Below are 18,655 nucleotides of genomic sequence, written 5' to 3' on the forward strand. Positions count from 1 at the left end.
GTAAGTGACCGCATTGTAACATGGTGATTACAGAACACTTTTATCGGAGAAACCGGCAATTGGAAGTGTGTCATCGTTGGTGGCACGCAGGGCGGCTCAAGGCCGAGGATATCCGTTGACCGATGGTGCGGATCCCCGTCACCGCTCCCTTCACTTTTATCTCCGCACCCTCGCATTTCACACTTTCCCCCACGCAACCTTGGAAGGGACAAGGGCAGCCATGATCTCTCGAGCTCAGCCGTTCGGAGCTCAAAGATCGCTGTTCTCTGCAAACTGCCGTATACGACGCCATTCGTCAACCCAGACGAATCACAATTGGGGCCCCCGGCAGGCCAATCCCGACGCCGCCAAAGATGAGGTTGCTACACTGGCTACCAGCCCTCGTCGACCGCTAACTCTTGCAGACCTCCTTAAGTAAGTATCCAGGTACCTAAAGAAGGATCCGACCGAAACAAAAGCTCACAGATTGTCAATTTTACAGGCATGGCCGCCCGCCTTTGTCTAAAGATGCGCTCCTGGCCTCGGCGAATTTCACCCTCTCTCTCCTTCCGGCACGACTGGCATCGCGAATCCAAGCTCTACGAAACCTGCCCTTTATTGTGGTCTCCAACCCGCACGTGTCGAAAATCTACCACAATTACCTCCATTCCTTCTCTACTCTCCTCCCATACCAGCAACGCCGGATAACCACATTGGAGGAAGAGCAACGGTTCGGAGATGTGCTGGCCGATCTCGTCCAGACACATGCAAACACAATCCCCGTCCTCGCCCGTGGATTTCTCGAGTGCCGAAAATACGTCAACCCGGAAGATGTGACACGCTTCCTGGACACCCATTTGCGTGCGCGTATCGGCACCCGTCTGATCGCCGAGCAACACTTAGCTCTCCATTTCGCCTCGCAGCCGGTTGGCGAAGAACCCAAAAATAGCTCTGAGCCACCGAAACCCAAGGAATCAATCCCCTCCAATTACATCGGCGTGATCGATACCGCGCTTCAACCGGCGCGTATCATCCGGCTATGCGAAGACTTTGTTGGGGAGATCTGTGAACTCAAATACGGAGTGCGTCCCCGTCTGGAGATCGGAGGCGAGCCCGAAGCTGCGTTTGCCCATATCCCAGTCCACGTGGAGTACATCATTACAGAACTCCTAAAGAATGCGTTTAGGGCGACCATTGAGTCTGGAAACGAGCGCGAACCTATCGAGGTGACCATTGCGGCTGCTCCGGACGTTCCAGGGAATGAGCGTCCAATTCAAGGGGACACCGACGTTGGATTTGAACTCGATGAGGCTATGGGCTCCCCGAACGCATCATCACAGAGCATTACAATCCGCATCCGCGATCGTGGCGGTGGCATTCCACCCGAGGTTCTGCCTCACATTTGGTCCTACAGCTTCACTACATTCTCAGACATGGATTTCCGTGGCTCCGAAAACGGTAATTTGGATGCTTTGAATACCATTGCAGCTAGTGGTGGCCATCTGAGCAGTATTGCAGGACTCGGGTATGGATTGCCTTTGAGCCGCGCATATGCTGAATATTTTGGTGGCAGTATCGCAGTTCAGAGTCTTTGGGGATGGGGCACGGATGTCTATCTGACTTTGCAGGGAGTTGGAAAAATCGATTGAAGTATGTATATGGCGTACGTGGAGGAAAGGTGATCCAATCTGGCTCTATAAATTCCACTTGGTTGTTGCACGAGCAAGCAAGTCCACAAAATCATTGACTGGCAGATCGTTCTCCTGGGCCGAGTTAAGGATATGCGCAGTCTCGGCCTGTGAAAACATGTACGACATGTTCCGCTGGAATTTTGCTTCGACAGCGGCCTCTGTCTCTGGATGTCGCACGTGTCCAACAGGATATTCGACCAATACCTCCAGAAGGACGGAGCTGTCGTGGAGAATGACACTGAGCCCGTTGGAAATGCTCTTCTTGTCCAGGTTCAAATAGTCCTGGGTAAGATTGGGATCGGAGACAACAAAGATCTTCTCCCGGAGACGGGTTAGATCTTCGCTAGCCGTCCATGGGCTTGTATCTAGATAGTCAAAGGCATCAGGGGCAGCGCCCTTCAAGAAGGTCAATGCAACGACATACTGAAGACAGTGGTCACGATCAGCAGCATTGCGCAATGGGCCCGTTTTTTTTATGATCAAGTCGGCTGCAGCAGTGGTGCGCAACGTTATGCTCCTTATATGCGTCACTGGGTCTGATATACCCTTCTCCTTGAACCTGCGCAGCTGGACAAGGGCCGCTTCAACAGCCGAAACTGCATGTCCTTCCACGGGCATAACTTTGAACAGCATATTTTGGATTGTCCACGTCTCAAACGGCCGAGGAAACTGGAAACCTTGTTCTCCAAAGGTCCGCGTCCAGAATCCCCACGGCTTCGCAGTCAAGGCTTCTGCCGCGCCGGGTTGGCCTGCCCGAACATAAAGAGCGAGCTCAACTGCTCGCCGAGAAGCATCGCCTGCTGCCCAACCTTTCCGTGGAATTGTGTTACCGCGAGACCGATACACACGAGTTGGTTGTCCGTCCATCCAGACATGGGAGATAGATGCCATAGTTTGCTCTTCGGTGAGCCCAAGCAGCCAAGAAACAGCGGTAGTCGATGCAAGTTTAACCAATACCACATGATCGATTCCATAAGCATTAAACGAGTTGCCCATCTGATAACAGCCCTGTATTTCGTAGGCCTTGATTAAAGCAATAAGCAACGTGTGCATTGTCAACGGTGGTCCTGCATGGGTGCATTGCTCCGATGCCGATACTCGCGATAGCCAATCCATCACAGCAAGGATAGCTGCAAGATTATCTGCAACGTCGAGTCAACTTCAGTCGGACTTCATCCTCGAACTATCCATTACCTGAAGGGTGACCCCATTCTGCACCACCCAGCGCATCGTTGTGATCCAAGTACCGGATCAAAGCACCAAGATCAAAGGCGCCTTGAGCAGGGTCTACTTGCAAGCCAGTCCCTGGAACCCGAAATCCATTGGGGGTGGATGCCTTGCCGCGCCCGGCATTTAATAGCTTTCGACATTCGACACTTGTGGCTGCAGTTTCGATAGCACAGCCCAGGGTGTCAAGTAGTGCAATTCGCGCCCTTTTCCATACCGCATGGTCATTCTCGTCTATGTCATAATGGAACATATAGTGAGCAATATCGGCGATCGGTTGATCATACGGAAGTGACATGGTAGGTATGCATAGTTTGATTGCTTTCCGTGCGAAAGGTTATTTTATAAAAGGATCGGTCATTATTGTGTCCAAGTTCAAGAAGATAACCGCTTAATTTGATTTGCTACCCTGGTGGAACACAACACTTCAAGTGCGTCGGCTCTTTACCACAGAAGTCCCCGTTGACAAGCGAGATGTGAGAGCAATCGGTCACAACTCTGCGCACTCGGATTTAAATACCGTATTGATTGACCTCGACTCCAATATGTCCAAAGTAATGAGGATGTGATAGGGCGAGGATCGCGATGAGCTGTAAGATGTAGATCCCCCCACGTCTCCTCCCCTCCACCTCGGCTTTTTGTCCGAGGCAAGGGGAGATGCTCCGGCTTTCCCCAAATCAATTGCTTTATCAGCAACTTGTCCTCCCTGGTTTCCCCCTCGCGTTTATTCCCTGCTGATATTCTTCAACTTTCGTGACGAGTCTACTTTGTTACCCGTGATTCTGTGAACGTGATAGAGGGTATAGAACGCTGTCATGTATGTCCGAATGCCCCGTTCATTCTGCTTATCTGATTCTAGACTAATGTTCTGATAGGACGTATACTGCATCATTTGCCTTTTTCGAGGCCCTCTGGGAGGTACATGATCCCTGCATTCTCGATTGAATTGCATAGACAACGTTAACAATGAACCAGGGCGGCGTTACACATGTCTTTGTCAATCTGGGGTCGGATCACCCCTCCATCCTCGAGGCCATGGTGAAAGGCCAGAGAGAGAAGAAAGATCAATTCCCTACTATTATCACCTGCCCCAATGAGGTACGTCAGCAATTACACCACTTTCCAACCCACGCGTTCGAAGCTCCACCCCCGTCTCTATCGGCTATTTTCGGAAACAATACAGCACCCACTGATTGTTTGCAATAGATGGTTGCCCTTTCAATGGCCGACGGCTACGCACGATTGACCGGCAAACCGCAAGCTGTTATTGTTCACGTCGACGTCGGGACGCAAGGACTGGGCGCCGCTGTTCATAACGCCTCGTGCGGACGTGCTCCAGTTTTGATCTTCGCTGGTCTTTCTCCGTTCACAATCGAAGGCGAAATGAGAGGCTCGCGTACGGAATACATCCATTGGATTCAAGATGTCCCGGATCAGAAGCAGATTGTTGCGCAGTACTGCCGGTACTCGGGGGAGCTGAAGTCTGGCAAGAACGTGAAGCAGATGGTCAATCGGGCGCTGCAGTTTGCTACCAGTGATCCCCAGGGACCGGTCTATTTGGTTGGAGCTCGGGAGATCATGGAGGAGGATATCGAGCCGTATCAGCTTAACCAGAAGGTCTGGGGTCCTGTTGCGCCGTGCGCTCTGCCTGCGTCTGGAGTTGAGCTCATTGCTTCTGAGATTGCTGCTGCCAAAAACCCATTGATCGTGGTTGGATACACGGGCCGACAGGCGGAGTCAGTAACGGAGCTGGTTACGTTGGCGAACAGCTTCAAGGGCATCCGAGTGTTGGACACCGGTGGCAGTGATATGTGCTTCCCGGCCAACCACCCAGCATGGTTGGGTCTGCGGTATCCGGGTCATGATCTTGTGAAGACTGCTGATTTGATTCTGGTGATCGACTGCGATGTGCCCTGGGTTCCTACTCAATACAAGCCGTCCGAGTCGGCCAAGATTATTCACATTGATGTGGATCCTCTGAAGCAGCGAATCCCTGTTCACTACATTCACTCCATGGCTTCCTTCCGCGCCGACTCTGTTACATCGCTCAAGCAGATCAATGACTATGTTGCGTCCAATGGTCGGCTGCAGCAGTTTATTGGCACCAAGGAAAACATCAATATGGGACAAGTTCGAGAGGAGGATTATCTCAAGCGACGACAGGAGATCACCGACTTGGCTGTAATGCCAGAAGGCGGCGACGGTGCTTCATTGAATATCCACTATCTGATGTCGCAGGTCCGCAAGGGGTGCCCAGATGATGCCATTTGGGCTATTGAAGCCGTCACTCTTGCTCATTTTGTCGCTGATCAGATTTCGGCCACTTTGCCGAACTCTTGGATTAACTGCGGTGGAGGTGGGCTGGGTTGGTCTGGCGGTGGTGCTCTGGGCATCAAGCTGGCATCGGACGTGCAGCATGGTGGGAAGGGCAAGGGCAAGTTCGTCGTCCAGGTGGTTGGAGACGGCACATATCTCTTCTCTGTGCCTGGGTCTGTCTACTGGATCTCACGCCGCTACGATATTCCCGTCCTTACTATCGTGCTGAATAACAAGGGCTGGAATGCCCCGCGCCGCAGCATGCTGCTGGTCCACCCCAACGGCGATGGATCACGCGCTACCAATGAAGATCTGAATATCTCCTTCGCGCCTACACCCGATTATGCAGGGATCGCCAAGGCCGCTGCAGGTGGTGAGATCTGGGCAGGTCGCGCTTCGACCGTGGCGGAACTGTCACAACAGCTGCCGGAAGCTATTCAAAGTGTCTTGAAAGGAAAGGGTGCCGTTCTGGAGGCGCAACTGGACGGTACTACAGGAAAGTATATCGAGAAAGCATAAGATACTAAAGAGATGAACGGGATATCTCCGCAATGAATAGAATATGGTTTCACACCCTACACCTTACACCTTACGCCCCATACTTGTATAGTCCGAGCGCAATAAGCTTATCGCGCCGATGCCGGCGATAGCCTTATCTAGGCGGGGTTTGCGTACTCGGCTTTCAGTATCGGTGGTCCTTACACCGCCAGATCGGCGGATTAGCGGAGGGTTTCCGGGTATTCAGGGTACAGGTACCAAACGCCCTCATATTTCGCCCGCACCCCCCTACGCCCTTTGACAAGGCCAGCTGCACCCCGCGCAGGGGTGCATTAGATAACAGAAATCCACATTGCCAGTGCCGACTGGCCCTCTCTTAAATCCTCCAAAAAGCATCGAGATTTAGGTTACATAGATGAGTCACGCCACCCCAATCGGAACCGCGAAGCCGAGTGGATATCGAGGTTGTAAATTCGACCGTTGACTGGAATTCGCCTCCGCTCCCCGGCAGCTTTCTTTCTTTCTTTTGACCACCTACTACCTGATCGCAACGCCCTTCATATTCGGTCCTCCCTTTACTCGCGCTGAAATCGACTCGCCCGCCGCCTCGCACACAACGCACCTATACCGAAATCGCACCTGTCCTAGCCGTTCGCTGTCGCCATGAGCCCGCCCGCGCCGCTGGAGGTTGATATGGTGGGGGTTACTGATACCTCGGCCGTGCCTGTTCCGGATCCTTTGACGTTCAATGGTGTTCCGGCATGGCGTGCAAAGATGGCTCAAATGCCCACTGGAGTTGCGGCGTCCTCCAGCAGTGATATGTTCAAGAGCCCGGTACGGTACCTGGAATGTGGCGGAGTCATTGGAAACTAAATATACAATGTGGATATGGTGAATAACTGAGTGCTGATAAATGACATTTTGGGTGGTTTTAGGCTTGTTACGCCAATCCCAAGGCTAAGCGCTTTGATCGTAAGTCTGGTCCCGAATGTGGGCGGTGGTTATTGATTGTTTTGCGCCGCGTCATATACTTCTGTTAGTAGCGTGCTAATGATATTATTAAGACCACTTCTCTCTTGAGGCCAAGTCTCGCAAGGTTTGTATCCTGTATACTTGATTTGCGACTTATAAGCTTGTGGTGCTCATACTAAACCTATTACCAGGCCTCTACACTGAAGACGGCTGCGCGCTTCCTGAAGAACCCTGGTAAGACTTACTGAAAATTATTCAATTCCACCTGCTTGGCTAACCTCGACCCAAGGGATTATTTCTCTCGGCGGTGGTCTTCCGTCTGCTGAGTATTTCCCGTTGGAGAGCCTCGATATGAAGGTCCCCACGCCACCGGGTTTCTCTCCCGAAGCTACCAAAAAGTCCGGCACGACTCTGCACGCCGGAAAGCATGATATTCAAGAAGGAAAGAGCCTTTTTGGTATGTGACTTGAACTTGGTCGACTATGGTGTAACTGACGGTGTTTGGTGCATAGACCTTGAAGTTGCTCTCAACTATGGCCAAGCTACCGGAGCTGCTCAACTTCTTCGATTCGTCACCGAGCACACCGAGGTATGAGCAAGATGACCTCCACCCTATATATCACCTCTAACACTTGTCAGATTATCCACCACCCTCCTTACTCCGACTGGCAATGTACCCTGACTGCCGGTAGCACTTACGCTTGGGATACCGCCCTCCGTCTCTTCTGCGAGCGTGGAGATTATATTTTGATGGAAGAGTACACATTTGCGAGTGCAGCAGAGACTGCTTTCCCGCTGGGCCTCAAGGCCGCGGGCGTCCCGATTGATGAACAGGGCCTCATCCCCGAGGCCATGGATGTCCTCCTCAGCAACTGGGACGAGAAAGCTCGCGGCGCACGCAAACCTTTCGTCCTCTACACTATCCCCACAGGCCAGAACCCCACTGGCGCAACCCAGTCGGCTGAGCGCCGCAAGGCGGTATATAAGGTCGCGCAGAAGCACGACGTTATCATTGTCGAGGACGAGCCCTATTACTTCTTGCAGATGCAACCTTACGTTGGTCAGGATGCTCCCGCCCCACCTCCACCTGCCAACCACGACGAATTCATCAAGTCCCTCGTTCCCTCGTTCCTGAGCCTTGATGTCGACGGCCGCGTTGTGCGGTTGGAGTCGTTCTCCAAGGTCATCGCTCCCGGTAGCCGTGTCGGCTGGATTGTTGCCTCTGAGCAGATTATTGAGCGATTCATTCGTAACTTCGAGGTTTCCGCGCAGACTCCCAGTGGTATCGCCCAGATGGTTCTCTTCAAGCTCCTGGATGAGCACTGGGGCCACTCCGGATACCTGGACTGGCTGATTAACCTCCGCTTGGAATATACCCACCGCCGTGACGCATTGCTACACGCATGCGAGAAGCACCTACCTACCGAGATTGCCCACTGGGCGCCTCCTGCCGCAGGCATGTTCGTAAGTTTCACAAGCTCTTTACCGAGGCCCAGAAAACTGCTAACATATTCCTAGCACTGGATCGAGATCGACTGGCACAAGCACCCCGGCGTTGCTGCGGGCAAGTCCCGCGAGGAGATCGAAGAAGAGATCTTCCTTTCTGCCGTGGACAACTGCGTTCTCCTGTCCCGAGGAAGCTGGTTCAAGGCTGACAGCGAAGCCGTCATGGAGAAGATGTTCTTCCGTGCGACCTACGCTGCCGCCTCTTCGGAAAAGATCGACGAGGCCATCTCGCGCTTCGGAGAGTGCCTGCGTGATCAGTTCAAGCTGTAAATGTGGAGCAATCCTCCCCCAAATTTTGACGGGCTAGGAAATCGATTTTTGATTCCCCAAGTTTGGTGTGTTATTGCCCAGGTGTATCTAGCATTAGATTCTAGATGGCGGGAAGACCTCACGAGATGGGGAAACTTTCAGCCTTAATTTACATATTGCACAAACAAGTGTCTAGCCATGCGTATGATTGCTTGAAAGTACAAGTCTGTTATAATTTTCCATAAGATTCAGCAAACTTGTCTAACCAGTCTAACCACCCTTGCCGTGGATTTGTGGCACCGGAGGCCCATCGGAGCCCGGCATAGGGCGTCTTAGCAGGGCCCGTTCAAGGCGAGGCAACCAGTAAAAACCGAGTATTATGAGGCTCGAATCCAAAAACGAAGGAACGGAGTCTTAACTAAAGACCCTTGGAAATTGTTATGTTGCATTACTTGTTGCCACTAAAAGACTCGCTAGGCAATTTCTGCTCGCCGAAGCCGTAATATGAATTTGCCCCTGAGAGAGCTTTAAAGCCGCGACTTGCAGGAGTATAGAAAATATTGATATTAATTTTTTTCGTATCCTCCAGCTCGAGTGCGACAACGGGTCCGATCATCTAAACCCAATCGTTCAATATGCGCAGTGGGGTATCTTGGCTATTCGCGCTGGCTGGCGCAGCCTTAGTCAACGGATTCTCGTCGGAGAGCAGAGACGCACCAGCAGTGGTTGCAGTCCCCTTTCGACATGATCGACCGGTCCCGAACCAGCTTTTGAAAAGGTCCAAGATCGCTGATATCGCAACCGATTTTCAAGTAAGCGATGTGCTCGCTTTTGTCCTTCATTGGCTGATAACCTCTTTTAGTGGGATGTTTACAACGTAAACATCACTCTTGGCACCCCACCACAGAGCCTCATTGCCATCTTTAGTACCTGGGGAAATGGATGCTGGGTAACGGGTGTCAACTCCAGTGACTGCAGCGTTTTTACAGACACAACGACCTGCGGAGGTGACGGTGCTTACAACCGAACCCTTTCGACAAGTGCGAAGTTGCTTGACGAAAAGTTCTCTTACGACGATTCCAGCTCACAGTTGACCGGTGAATTCGTGACGGATGTCCTCACCATTGGAGACGCGAAGGTGAATGACATGAAAATGGGAGTGGCCGAGTGGGGCTTCCCTTCGAGTAAGTCGAAGACGATTCATACCTCGTTCATGTGCGCGCTGACACTTTCCGGCCATGATAGACACAATAAGCCTGGGATATGGAAATACGTCTTCCACCTCTTTTACCCAGGCACTGGCAGACTCAGGCGCGATCAACTCTCCAGCTTTCAGTATGTGGTCGAACATGATCTTGTTTGGGGGTATAAACAAAGCGAAATACGAGGAGCCTCTCTACACATTTCCCATCGTCAATGGCTCCGATCTTACCAAAGCCCTTCGTATCAACATGACCGGCATCTCAGTCAATGAAACCGCCATGGTATCGGACAAATTCCCGCTCGATGCGGTGTTCGATATTGAAGTCGATATGACATATGTGCCCGACTACTTGGCTAAGGCTTTGTTTGCCCAGATCGGGGCAACAGGCGTGCCAGATGATAATGGACAGGTCAACCTTTCTTGTAGTTCTGTCGGTGAGAACGCGACGATCGGATTTAACTTCGGGGATTTGAATGTCCAACTCCCTGCTTGGTCATTTCTGAGCGGCAATCCCGACATTGGCGAATCCGATTACGAGACGGATGATCTTTGTTATTTTACCATTTGCGAGAATAAGGAACTTCAGAATGAAGGTAGCATCGTGTTAGGGACTAACTTCATCACTCTGGTATACTCAGTGTTTGATCTGGAGAATGACGAGATTTCTTTGGCCGGTCGGAACTGGAACGCGGCTAGTGATGATATCGTCGAGATCACAACGGGCAAAAATGCGGTTCCCGGAACTACTGCTGGGTCCAATTCTACTGGGTCCAATTCTACCGGGACCAAGTCTGCGGGGAAAAAGTCTGCCGGTATTCGCATTGAAGTTGGAATGCGTGCAGGGGCATTGATCTCTGCGATTGCACTCTGGTGCTTTGTTCTATGATATGGGTAGACTTGACTACGACGAAATTAATTAATTAATAATAAAAGTCAAGGAAGATCAAGTTAGAATTGAAAAATTTTGTCTCTGTCTATTTGTAAATCCCATCATCGTCGTCATCATCGTCATAATCATAATCATCATCCTGGCCATCATCCTGGTCACCGCCCCAAGTGTTCACAGGACTTCGGTCAGGAAGCAATAGACGAGATATTCGAGAGCGTACTGCTGGGGAAAGGTATTCATAATGAAGACTGCCCTCTCATCGCCGAGTCCATCGCCGTCAAGAGCCTTTGCGAAGTCCCAGTACTCGGGATAAAATCCGCTCAGTGCCCAATCCAGAATTGCAGTCACTCTGCCATTGTGGACCATGATATGCTGGGGCTTGATATTACCATGAGTGAAATGAATCTTGTGGTCGTTGTTCGACAATAGCTCCCGAACAAAAGTCCGGATGTCAAGTCCACTGGTACCCAAGGTGGTGATGTAGGCATTGCTGAGTGCCGTGTTGAACTGACCCTCTGATTTGAATGGACCTGAACGGAAGAACGCATGGAGTTAGAAGTGTCCAGAGACTTCGAGTAAAGTCACACTTACCTTTGCTTTTGATCGACGGAGACGCCATGTCCAGGACGGCACCACTGTTGAGTGAACCGATGTATGAGCCTTCTAATTTGCGCAGTTCTAGGAGGTATGTAGTGAGCTGTTTCGAAATGGCTTCTCGGCTTGGTCTGGTGCAAGAATCCCAGGCTTTGTCGAGAGACTGGCCCTTTGCAAGGGCCATGTAAATGTACGTCTCGTAGAACTGTCCATCACAGATGACATTATCGCGAGCGGACCGGGGAAATGGACCGAATGTGCCGTACGCCAGCACCTTGGGCACTGGGATGCTGGTGTTTTTGGCCATAATCATCATATTCTCGGCCTCTTTCTTGGAAACTAGCAGACCATACTTGACTGCAACACCTGGGCCGATTTGCACAACGCGGTGTGTTTTGGCAGGAAGGCGGTTGGCTTTCTCACTGGCCATCTCCTGGACCGCGTCTGGATGTGTTGGCGTGAATCCAGACGCGGCCCAGAGTACTGTAAACTTTGGAGACATCACTAAAGATAGCCCTTGAAGAAATTGGAATCCAGCTTGATGGAGACGCGATCGAAGTGGAAAGAAATAAAAATAGCAAGAGAAGCAAGAGAAGTATACCAGAGTGGATCCCAAGGGCCTCTAAACGGTACCTCCGTTTCAGCCTCAGGTGTGAATATCACGTGCCCCCCTTGGTGATGACACCCACGCGTGAAACGACAACTCCGACTTGACTGGCAACAGGCTCTAATTCCATCTTCATATCTCTATGAATGGTTCCGATTGCCTTGTCCCGATAATCTCATCATCCTAGCACTGGCAGCGGAGCCCAGCTCAATAGAGAAGTCGCAATCAGAATCCCATTGATATCCTCGTATCAGGAACTTCGGCATTCTCTTTGTTCTCTCCATGTAGGTTCGCCTTCTACCCTTCTGCCATTACTATGCGCCTTGCTCTTCTTCAACTTCTGTCCTACTGAGACACATATTTTTCAAACTCTTTATCTTCATCCTCCTCACTTTGATTTTTGCTTCCCGGCTCGTTCAGGAAGCCCAGCTTGCATATGTGACATTCCGAGACCATGGCTGATTGCAAATCCACAGATCGGCACCCGCAAGACGGAGTGTCTCTCTCTCAAACCGATCGAGAGCTTCTGTTGCACTTGCTAGAAAGGCAAGACAAAGAGTCTGGCTCGTCCAGCACAGGACCTGGGTACAGGCCAGGATCTCAGCTATCTACCTCATTGAAAGGGAAAAGCGCCCCTCATAGCGGTATTTCAAAGTCATCGTGGTATGTAGCTCCTATGACAATTGTGTGCCGATACAGTTGTTGAAACTGACCAAGCAGGAACCTCACGGCCCGTTTCCGACTGCCAAGGATCGAGTCTCTGGATCATAGTGTCTGTGATATCGAAGGTGACAACGGCGAAGGGCCACCTCTGGATCTTTTAACCGACGGTCTCTTCAAAGGAGGTGCCGTCCACTCGAGCATCCTACTTGCTGAGTTGCTCGAACTGCTTGAGACAGACGCTGTTTGGTCTCCCCGTAACCGCACCCCTGCTGTCAATTCGCAACATTTGAGCGCATTTTACAGCACTGCAAGTGATACTGAAAGCCTGTCAAACGATTGCGACCACCTAAGTGTGGGAACAACAGAGTCGCTGGATGCCCCCGAGGCAAACTTCCCTGGTGACAGCTGTTCATACGAGGAGCTCGAGGAATCCTTACAGTTGAATTTGGACTGCAAATCAGAAATTGACTGTGAGGAAGTAGGTGGCGTTCATTCGCAAACTACGCCAGTCACTCGTGAAGGCAGCCCGTCACGCGTTCCTTGCATCGACAGGCTTACTCCCCCTCACCCTGTTGACGACTTCCTCCCTTCTGATCTCCCATCAACAATCTCCCCGTCACATCCCTTCTTGTATCCTGCCAAAGCTCGATCGTGGCCTCGCAGTGGCTTCAGGCAAAGATTAAAGGCACCATTGTCGGAGATATTCAAGAAACGGCACTCCTCCAATCAGCTCTGAGCCAACGTCAAGTATAACATATTGACTTCCGAAACCTCCCCTCACATTCAATAACCAACCCAGGCACGATGGACACTCGCGGATCGCGTTTATTGGACCCGTCGTCCGCCATGGCGGCGATCACCCGACACAAAGCTGAAGCGATCAAGCTGGCCCGAGAGCAGGGAACAGCAGTCAAAGAGATGTGTCGGCGTGCAAAGACCGAAGTGCCTCCCTATGAATTCGAAGAATTGATTGGCAAAGGTGCATATGGTCGAGTCTACAAAGGTCGACAGGTGCCATCGGGCCGCCTTGTCGCTATCAAGGTTCTCGATATTGACTCGTTAGACTACAAATCCCAGCGAGATTTCAGGGACGAGTCCATAAAGGATTTCATTCACGAGACTAAGGTCATGAAGCAAGTGAAGGACTCTGGAGCCCAAAACATCAACGAACTCATTGAGGCAATCTCTATTCATTCCCAGTTATGGCTAGTTTGCGAATACTGCCCCGGTGGAAGTGTCCGAACATTGGTAAGATCCACTCACTTGAAGTGGTGGGTACGATTCGACTAACATTCCGAAGATGCGCGCAACTGGCGACAAACTGAACGAGAAGTACATTATCCCCATCGCACGAGAGCTCGCGGTCGGCCTGCGCGCTATTCACGATGCCGGGATCATTCATCGTGATGTTAAAGGTGATTAACTCTGCTTCTTAAGATTCAGTCGATGCTAAAATGGTTTGAATAGCTGCCAATATCTTGGTTCATGAGGAAGGCCGGTTAGAGATCTGTGATTTCGGTGTCGCTGGTATCCTCCAGTCCCAGCGCGACAAAAGATCAACGTGGATTGGAACACCTCATTGGATGCCGCCGGAGATGTTCGGCCGCGGACCCGCGCACCGTTACAGCAGTGAGGTGGACGTGTGGGCATATGGGTGCACGCTCTACGAATTTGCGAACGGAAGCCCACCCAACGCAGGTCTTCGGGAGCCAATGCAGATCGGTCGTCAACTGAACAGGACAGCTCCCAAATTGAACAACGATAACTACAGTCAAGGTCTCCAAGAGCTCATCGCATTCGCCCTTGAGCCCAATCCAGCGAACCGTCCGACAATGGCACAGATTCTGGAACATCCATACATCGCTGGAACAGAGGAGGAATACCCTACGTCGTCTGTGAGCGAGCTAGTCCGCAATTACTACCAATGGTCGCAACGGGGAGGCCAACGTATCTCTTTGTTCAATCCTGGGGGTGCAGCGGCAGCAGAAATGCCAGATGCTGAGGAGCCAGTTGACGATTGGAATTTCAGCACAACCGATGGGTTCGAACGAAGATTCTCCGTCATTGACTTGGATCAAATTGCCGCGTCTCTGGCTGAGATGGAAGAATCTATCAGCCCATCCACGCCATCCTCTGAACATGATTCTGGTGAAGATGTGAATGTATCTGATATGGACCCCGAGCAAAAGGCCAATTTCGATGAACGCGTGCGTCGTGGCGCCGCAGCTATGGAAGGCCTTTTTAACGAAGAAATGCCGAGTTACAAATACGAAACTAAGAACGACTTTGTACCCATACAACCCGCCGCGCCGACTTCTGACCTTCCCCTGCGCACGGAGACGGACCGGTCCTCAGTGATGTCCACTTTGATTGACATTGATATTGGATCTTTCGACTCCTCCCACTATGCAGCTGGTGCGCCGACAGCACAGCCGTTCCAGTTGGCTAATGCTGATACAATCCGTGCGAACCGTTCGAGTCTCCGTCTTCACCGAAATTCGAACGAAAATAGCTCGCAGTCATCCAGCAGTGGTCAAGAAGATGATGAATCTCAGGAAAAAGAGTTTCAGCCCCAATCAGGCCCTCGCCCTCCGACCATGGATTGGAAGTTCCCTTCATTCAACCCACCCCCAGAGCCTGAGGATCAAACCGAGGCAAAGACCGAGGAGGCTCCAGCTCCCGAGTCAGCGCCCGAGGAACCGTTCCAGGCGGAAAAGCGTGCTACCATGCAGTGGACGTTCCCTGTCATGGGCGAAAATACGCCCAGCGATCTAGTAAATTCCGACCGCTATGACACCCTCAGAGCACCGCTGCCTGATATTCAGGAATTGCAAAACGACGCGCCAGGGGAATCCCGTCCGTCGACCTCAGCCTCGAACAAATCTACCATGTCTGACTCAGACTATGACCCCTTCCGGTTTGATCGACCAAAATCCCCGCAGGCTTCACTACACCAATCCACATCGTCTTTTGGCTCGGCCCTTGGAGATCCCTCCGATCACGTGGAAGATGACTCCCGTGGAATCCTCGATGGGCCGGGGCCGGATGAAGAGGACCCCCCTTCGTGGAGTGAGACCTCGTCGACAATCGACTCCAATGATGTACCATCACTCCCTACCGCGATTCCCGTGCTGGATGGTCCCGGAGAAAGCCCTATCATTTCGTCCGAGCCCGGGTCTCCCGTCTATGATGAGCCTTTACAGACTGCTCGCCGTGACGTTATGTCTATGGCGATGTCCCCAGCAACCTCTGCCAAAGAACATGAGCCAGTTTCCCTCTCTTTCCCTTCGATTATTCCGCCTAGTGCAGAGAGCTTGATGGAAGGTATTGATGACAATACCGTCACCGTCGAGCTGGATCGTCTGCTTGGTGACTTCCTCGATGCCTTGGCAGCTACGGGGGATGCACTCTCAAGAGCAAGTTCTGGACATCAGACAGATGAATCAAAGCATGCCACGGAAGCAGGCCAGTGATATTTACATGCGCTAGAGTTATCATCATTGCATCCATAGTCACAGATAGATTTCTGATTCGAATTTTAACGAAGCATTTATGACGATACCTCATTTCTTCACATTTGGAGACCAGAACTTTCGCAGAGGACAAATTGTTGAGGAACTTGTAGGCTGTAAATACGACCTTTCCTGTGTATTGTCATTTTCAAACAGCGCTGATGTTTGTTTGACCCGAATCCTGCTGTTCATAGAGTTTGTTCCTCACTTGAGATGAAAGACGAAAAGCGTCAACGATCTTCCCGATTGGGGTTCGTGTCATGTTGACGTGACGATAGACGTGACGACACACGAAGACGTGTTTCTTTCTTTCATTGATCCTGGATTTCTCTTTGAGTTCTTGTTCGTCTCCTCCAACCATCGAAGAACCTGCTTGCCCCCGTGACGGCCCAGATACGCATTGTTTCGTCTTTACGTGTTTATTGATAGCCATACATCATGTTCGGTGGATTTTCGAGCAAATTTGGCCCGGTATCTTTTGCCCCTCCATCTACACCTACGGCCCCTCAGACTATCCGGGAGTGGAAGACTGCATTGAACGGCGTGAAGAGTCTGTATCTCCAGCGGCAGTATAAGCAATGTGCAGCCCGTTGCGCCGATCTGCTCATGGTGGCTAAGGAGCCTGTAAGTTCCAATGCCTTTGAATTTATGCATTAGGCAATTGACTTCTTCACTACAGATTGAGCCTGTGTGCAAAACATTCCTCTGCTTCTATGCCGCGATCAGCTACGAGTTCCTCGGCCGTGCAGCGCACCTGTACTCACACAACAAGGTTTCTCTCCTACACCAGGCTCTCGACTCATTCCTCGACTGTGGCGCTACTCTTCCAATGCTCATTTCTCTGCCTAAGCTTCCTAGTGATCTAGACAGTCCTGAGTTCAGTTCCTATCTCACCCCACCGGAGACCCCTCAGTACACACCCAATGACTTTCTCATTTGGGTTGATACTCCGGAACAAGCTTCACCTGAGCGTCCTGCTCTCATTCGGAGTATGACACACATGATTGATCTCTCGCTGTCGAATCTAGATGACGATCCTTTCGTTTCAGACTCCGGGTCGGAGCATGCCACATCTTTCATACTGACTCTGCCAAAGCACCGTGCCGCACCAAAACATGCGATTGACAGGGAGAATATCAATATGTCTCCGCCCAAGACCCCCCGCAAGTCCAACGATCCTACGAAGGACTATCGTCTCACACCTTCTCCTCTTCGTATCCATAAAGCTGCTCGAACCAAGGCGTGGGCAGTCATCTATGAAGATGATGATGGTGATGACGAGGTAGATTTCAGTCCTCGCCCTAAGCCACTGCCCCTGCAGACCACCTCAGCAAGCAAATTAAACATCAAGGCCCTAACCACCAGCGCGATTACCACCACCCCGTTGTTAACTGATAGTTCTTCTCCGTGCAAGTTCAGCACGCCCTCGTCGATCTATTCACGAGACCCCGATGGCCACAAAGAGGTTGACGGTACTATCACCCCAGCTCATGCCGCTAGGATCGTTCGATTCAATCGTGGTGTTGAGTTCCTGCGCGGGCAAATCTCGACCAACATCATAGAAATCCAGCAGCATGTGGACCAGGTCAAGGACATACAACGTGCGCGCCGTGCTCGCCAGATGCAGCGAGCAACCTCCTTCTGGAGCTTCCGACCCATCACCGATGACATGGGCGAAGAAGACATTGGAGAGAAAGAGGAGCAGCAGCAGGAGGACCAGAAGCCGGAGCCGGAGCCATCCATGGACCAGTTCGGCAATATTCTGTACAAAGAAACCAAACAGCAGCGGATTGTCCGCCTGCGTGCCGACGGATGGAGCACCGTGGGAGTGCGGTCACCCAACAGTACCTGGAAGGGGGCCCGGTACTACCAGGAGTTCTGCAACATGGTTTTGACCGAGCTGAGCCTGGACAATTGAGGCCTAACGGGAAGGCTTGACCTATGTATTTCTGCTGTTTAGCAAAACTGGTGGGGATCTGATTTTGATCTATGGAGGAGCTTAATGATCTGGCGCCAAATGTGGATGCCGTGAGAATGGTAGATTTCATCTGAACCCATCTGTACAAGATCTCATCGAGCCCCTGGAGGTTCCTCGTCATAGTTCAATGTTCCATGATCCTGTGGAACCATTCATTTACAGGCTCTTGCTCAACACGGAGCCTACTCCTTCACCAAATCCACCCTTTCCAAACGTTCCTGCAAGCTCGCTTCCCATCTGGTCTTGAATCTTGCTAAAATTCTCATCTTCGATAAGCTTCTTCCCCGTCAAGCTCACTGCACATAAATCATATTAGCATCGGATCCACCCTTGTGATATCAACGAAATCGGCATAACCTACTTTTAAGTCCATAAGAAACTTTAGTTTCGCCCATGGCGTCGAGGATAATCTCCTGCATCATTTTCTGGTACGGGTCCAGATAACCGGAGACCCAAGCCAGGAATAGGACGACTTGCAATGTGAGGTAAACGGCGAACTGAATCATCTTTGCAGTTGTTTGGATTTAAGGGACGGAGGTCCCAAGGTTGAAGAAAGCCAAAGTTGTCGTGTGGCATTCGCATGGTTATATATGCCAGACAGGCGCTCTCGAGCCTATGACGTCCGGGGCGTGGGATATGACGCTGCCGCGCAACAGTGACCGCTCGGTGGGGTAACGTCCACGATGTGCTACAAATCAGATAGGTCGTAGTTCTTGATTTTGATTAAGACCCCTAGGATATCTTTGCGCTCATCTGTCATTTCCTTTCGT

General features: G+C 51.3%; 10 protein-coding genes across 10 annotated transcripts; 7 read left to right on the forward strand and 3 right to left on the reverse strand.

The window, feature by feature from the left end:
- Positions 1-220: 220 nt before the first annotated feature.
- On the forward strand, positions 221-1,628 carry N7498_009604 (alpha-ketoacid dehydrogenase kinase family protein; the record flags this gene model as incomplete). Its single annotated transcript, XM_058456660.1, has 2 exons — positions 221-414; positions 482-1,628. 2 exons carry the CDS (start codon positions 221-223, stop codon positions 1,626-1,628), a joined length of 1,341 nt encoding a protein of 446 aa, XP_058303559.1.
- A 45-nt stretch (positions 1,629-1,673) lies between these two features.
- Positions 1,674-3,195, reverse strand: N7498_009605 (putative 2-methylcitrate dehydratase (PrpD); the record flags this gene model as incomplete). Its single annotated transcript, XM_058456661.1, has 2 exons — positions 1,674-2,812; positions 2,865-3,195. 2 exons carry the CDS (start codon positions 3,193-3,195, stop codon positions 1,674-1,676), a joined length of 1,470 nt encoding a protein of 489 aa, XP_058303560.1.
- A 668-nt stretch (positions 3,196-3,863) lies between these two features.
- N7498_009606 (uncharacterized protein) lies at positions 3,864-5,732 on the forward strand (the record flags this gene model as incomplete). Its single annotated transcript, XM_058456662.1, has 2 exons — positions 3,864-3,995; positions 4,104-5,732. The coding sequence occupies 2 exons, from the start codon at positions 3,864-3,866 to the stop codon at positions 5,730-5,732; spliced, it is 1,761 nt and encodes a 586-aa protein (XP_058303561.1).
- A 642-nt stretch (positions 5,733-6,374) lies between these two features.
- Positions 6,375-8,459, forward strand: N7498_009607 (aminotransferase-like domain-containing protein; the record flags this gene model as incomplete). The annotated part of the gene is made up of 8 exons (XM_058456663.1): positions 6,375-6,545; positions 6,647-6,683; positions 6,776-6,807; positions 6,875-6,917; positions 6,973-7,140; positions 7,196-7,272; positions 7,323-8,147; positions 8,202-8,459. The coding sequence occupies 8 exons, from the start codon at positions 6,375-6,377 to the stop codon at positions 8,457-8,459; spliced, it is 1,611 nt and encodes a 536-aa protein (XP_058303562.1).
- A 614-nt stretch (positions 8,460-9,073) lies between these two features.
- Positions 9,074-10,528, forward strand: N7498_009608 (uncharacterized protein; the record flags this gene model as incomplete). Its single annotated transcript, XM_058456664.1, has 3 exons — positions 9,074-9,250; positions 9,301-9,622; positions 9,684-10,528. 3 exons carry the CDS (start codon positions 9,074-9,076, stop codon positions 10,526-10,528), a joined length of 1,344 nt encoding a protein of 447 aa, XP_058303563.1.
- A 174-nt stretch (positions 10,529-10,702) lies between these two features.
- Positions 10,703-11,627, reverse strand: N7498_009609 (aminoglycoside phosphotransferase family protein; the record flags this gene model as incomplete). The annotated part of the gene is made up of 2 exons (XM_058456665.1): positions 10,703-11,061; positions 11,123-11,627. 2 exons carry the CDS (start codon positions 11,625-11,627, stop codon positions 10,703-10,705), a joined length of 864 nt encoding a protein of 287 aa, XP_058303564.1.
- A 559-nt stretch (positions 11,628-12,186) lies between these two features.
- N7498_009610 (uncharacterized protein) lies at positions 12,187-13,131 on the forward strand (the record flags this gene model as incomplete). Its single annotated transcript, XM_058456666.1, has 2 exons — positions 12,187-12,395; positions 12,453-13,131. The coding sequence occupies 2 exons, from the start codon at positions 12,187-12,189 to the stop codon at positions 13,129-13,131; spliced, it is 888 nt and encodes a 295-aa protein (XP_058303565.1).
- Positions 13,132-13,199: 68 nt separating this feature from the next.
- N7498_009611 (putative serine/threonine protein kinase) lies at positions 13,200-15,868 on the forward strand (the record flags this gene model as incomplete). Its single annotated transcript, XM_058456667.1, has 3 exons — positions 13,200-13,643; positions 13,696-13,810; positions 13,863-15,868. 3 exons carry the CDS (start codon positions 13,200-13,202, stop codon positions 15,866-15,868), a joined length of 2,565 nt encoding a protein of 854 aa, XP_058303566.1.
- A 477-nt stretch (positions 15,869-16,345) lies between these two features.
- N7498_009612 (uncharacterized protein) lies at positions 16,346-17,825 on the forward strand (the record flags this gene model as incomplete). Its single annotated transcript, XM_058456668.1, has 2 exons — positions 16,346-16,531; positions 16,587-17,825. The coding sequence occupies 2 exons, from the start codon at positions 16,346-16,348 to the stop codon at positions 17,823-17,825; spliced, it is 1,425 nt and encodes a 474-aa protein (XP_058303567.1).
- Positions 17,826-18,041: 216 nt separating this feature from the next.
- On the reverse strand, positions 18,042-18,391 carry N7498_009613 (uncharacterized protein; the record flags this gene model as incomplete). The annotated part of the gene is made up of 2 exons (XM_058456669.1): positions 18,042-18,181; positions 18,247-18,391. The coding sequence occupies 2 exons, from the start codon at positions 18,389-18,391 to the stop codon at positions 18,042-18,044; spliced, it is 285 nt and encodes a 94-aa protein (XP_058303568.1).
- Between the last annotated feature and the right edge of the window lie 264 nt (positions 18,392-18,655).

Source organism: Penicillium cinerascens (genome assembly GCF_028974065.1).
Source record: "Penicillium cinerascens strain IBT 15544 chromosome Unknown scaffold_4_segment0_segment1, whole genome shotgun sequence".
Lineage (NCBI taxonomy): Eukaryota > Fungi > Ascomycota > Eurotiomycetes > Eurotiales > Aspergillaceae > Penicillium > Penicillium cinerascens.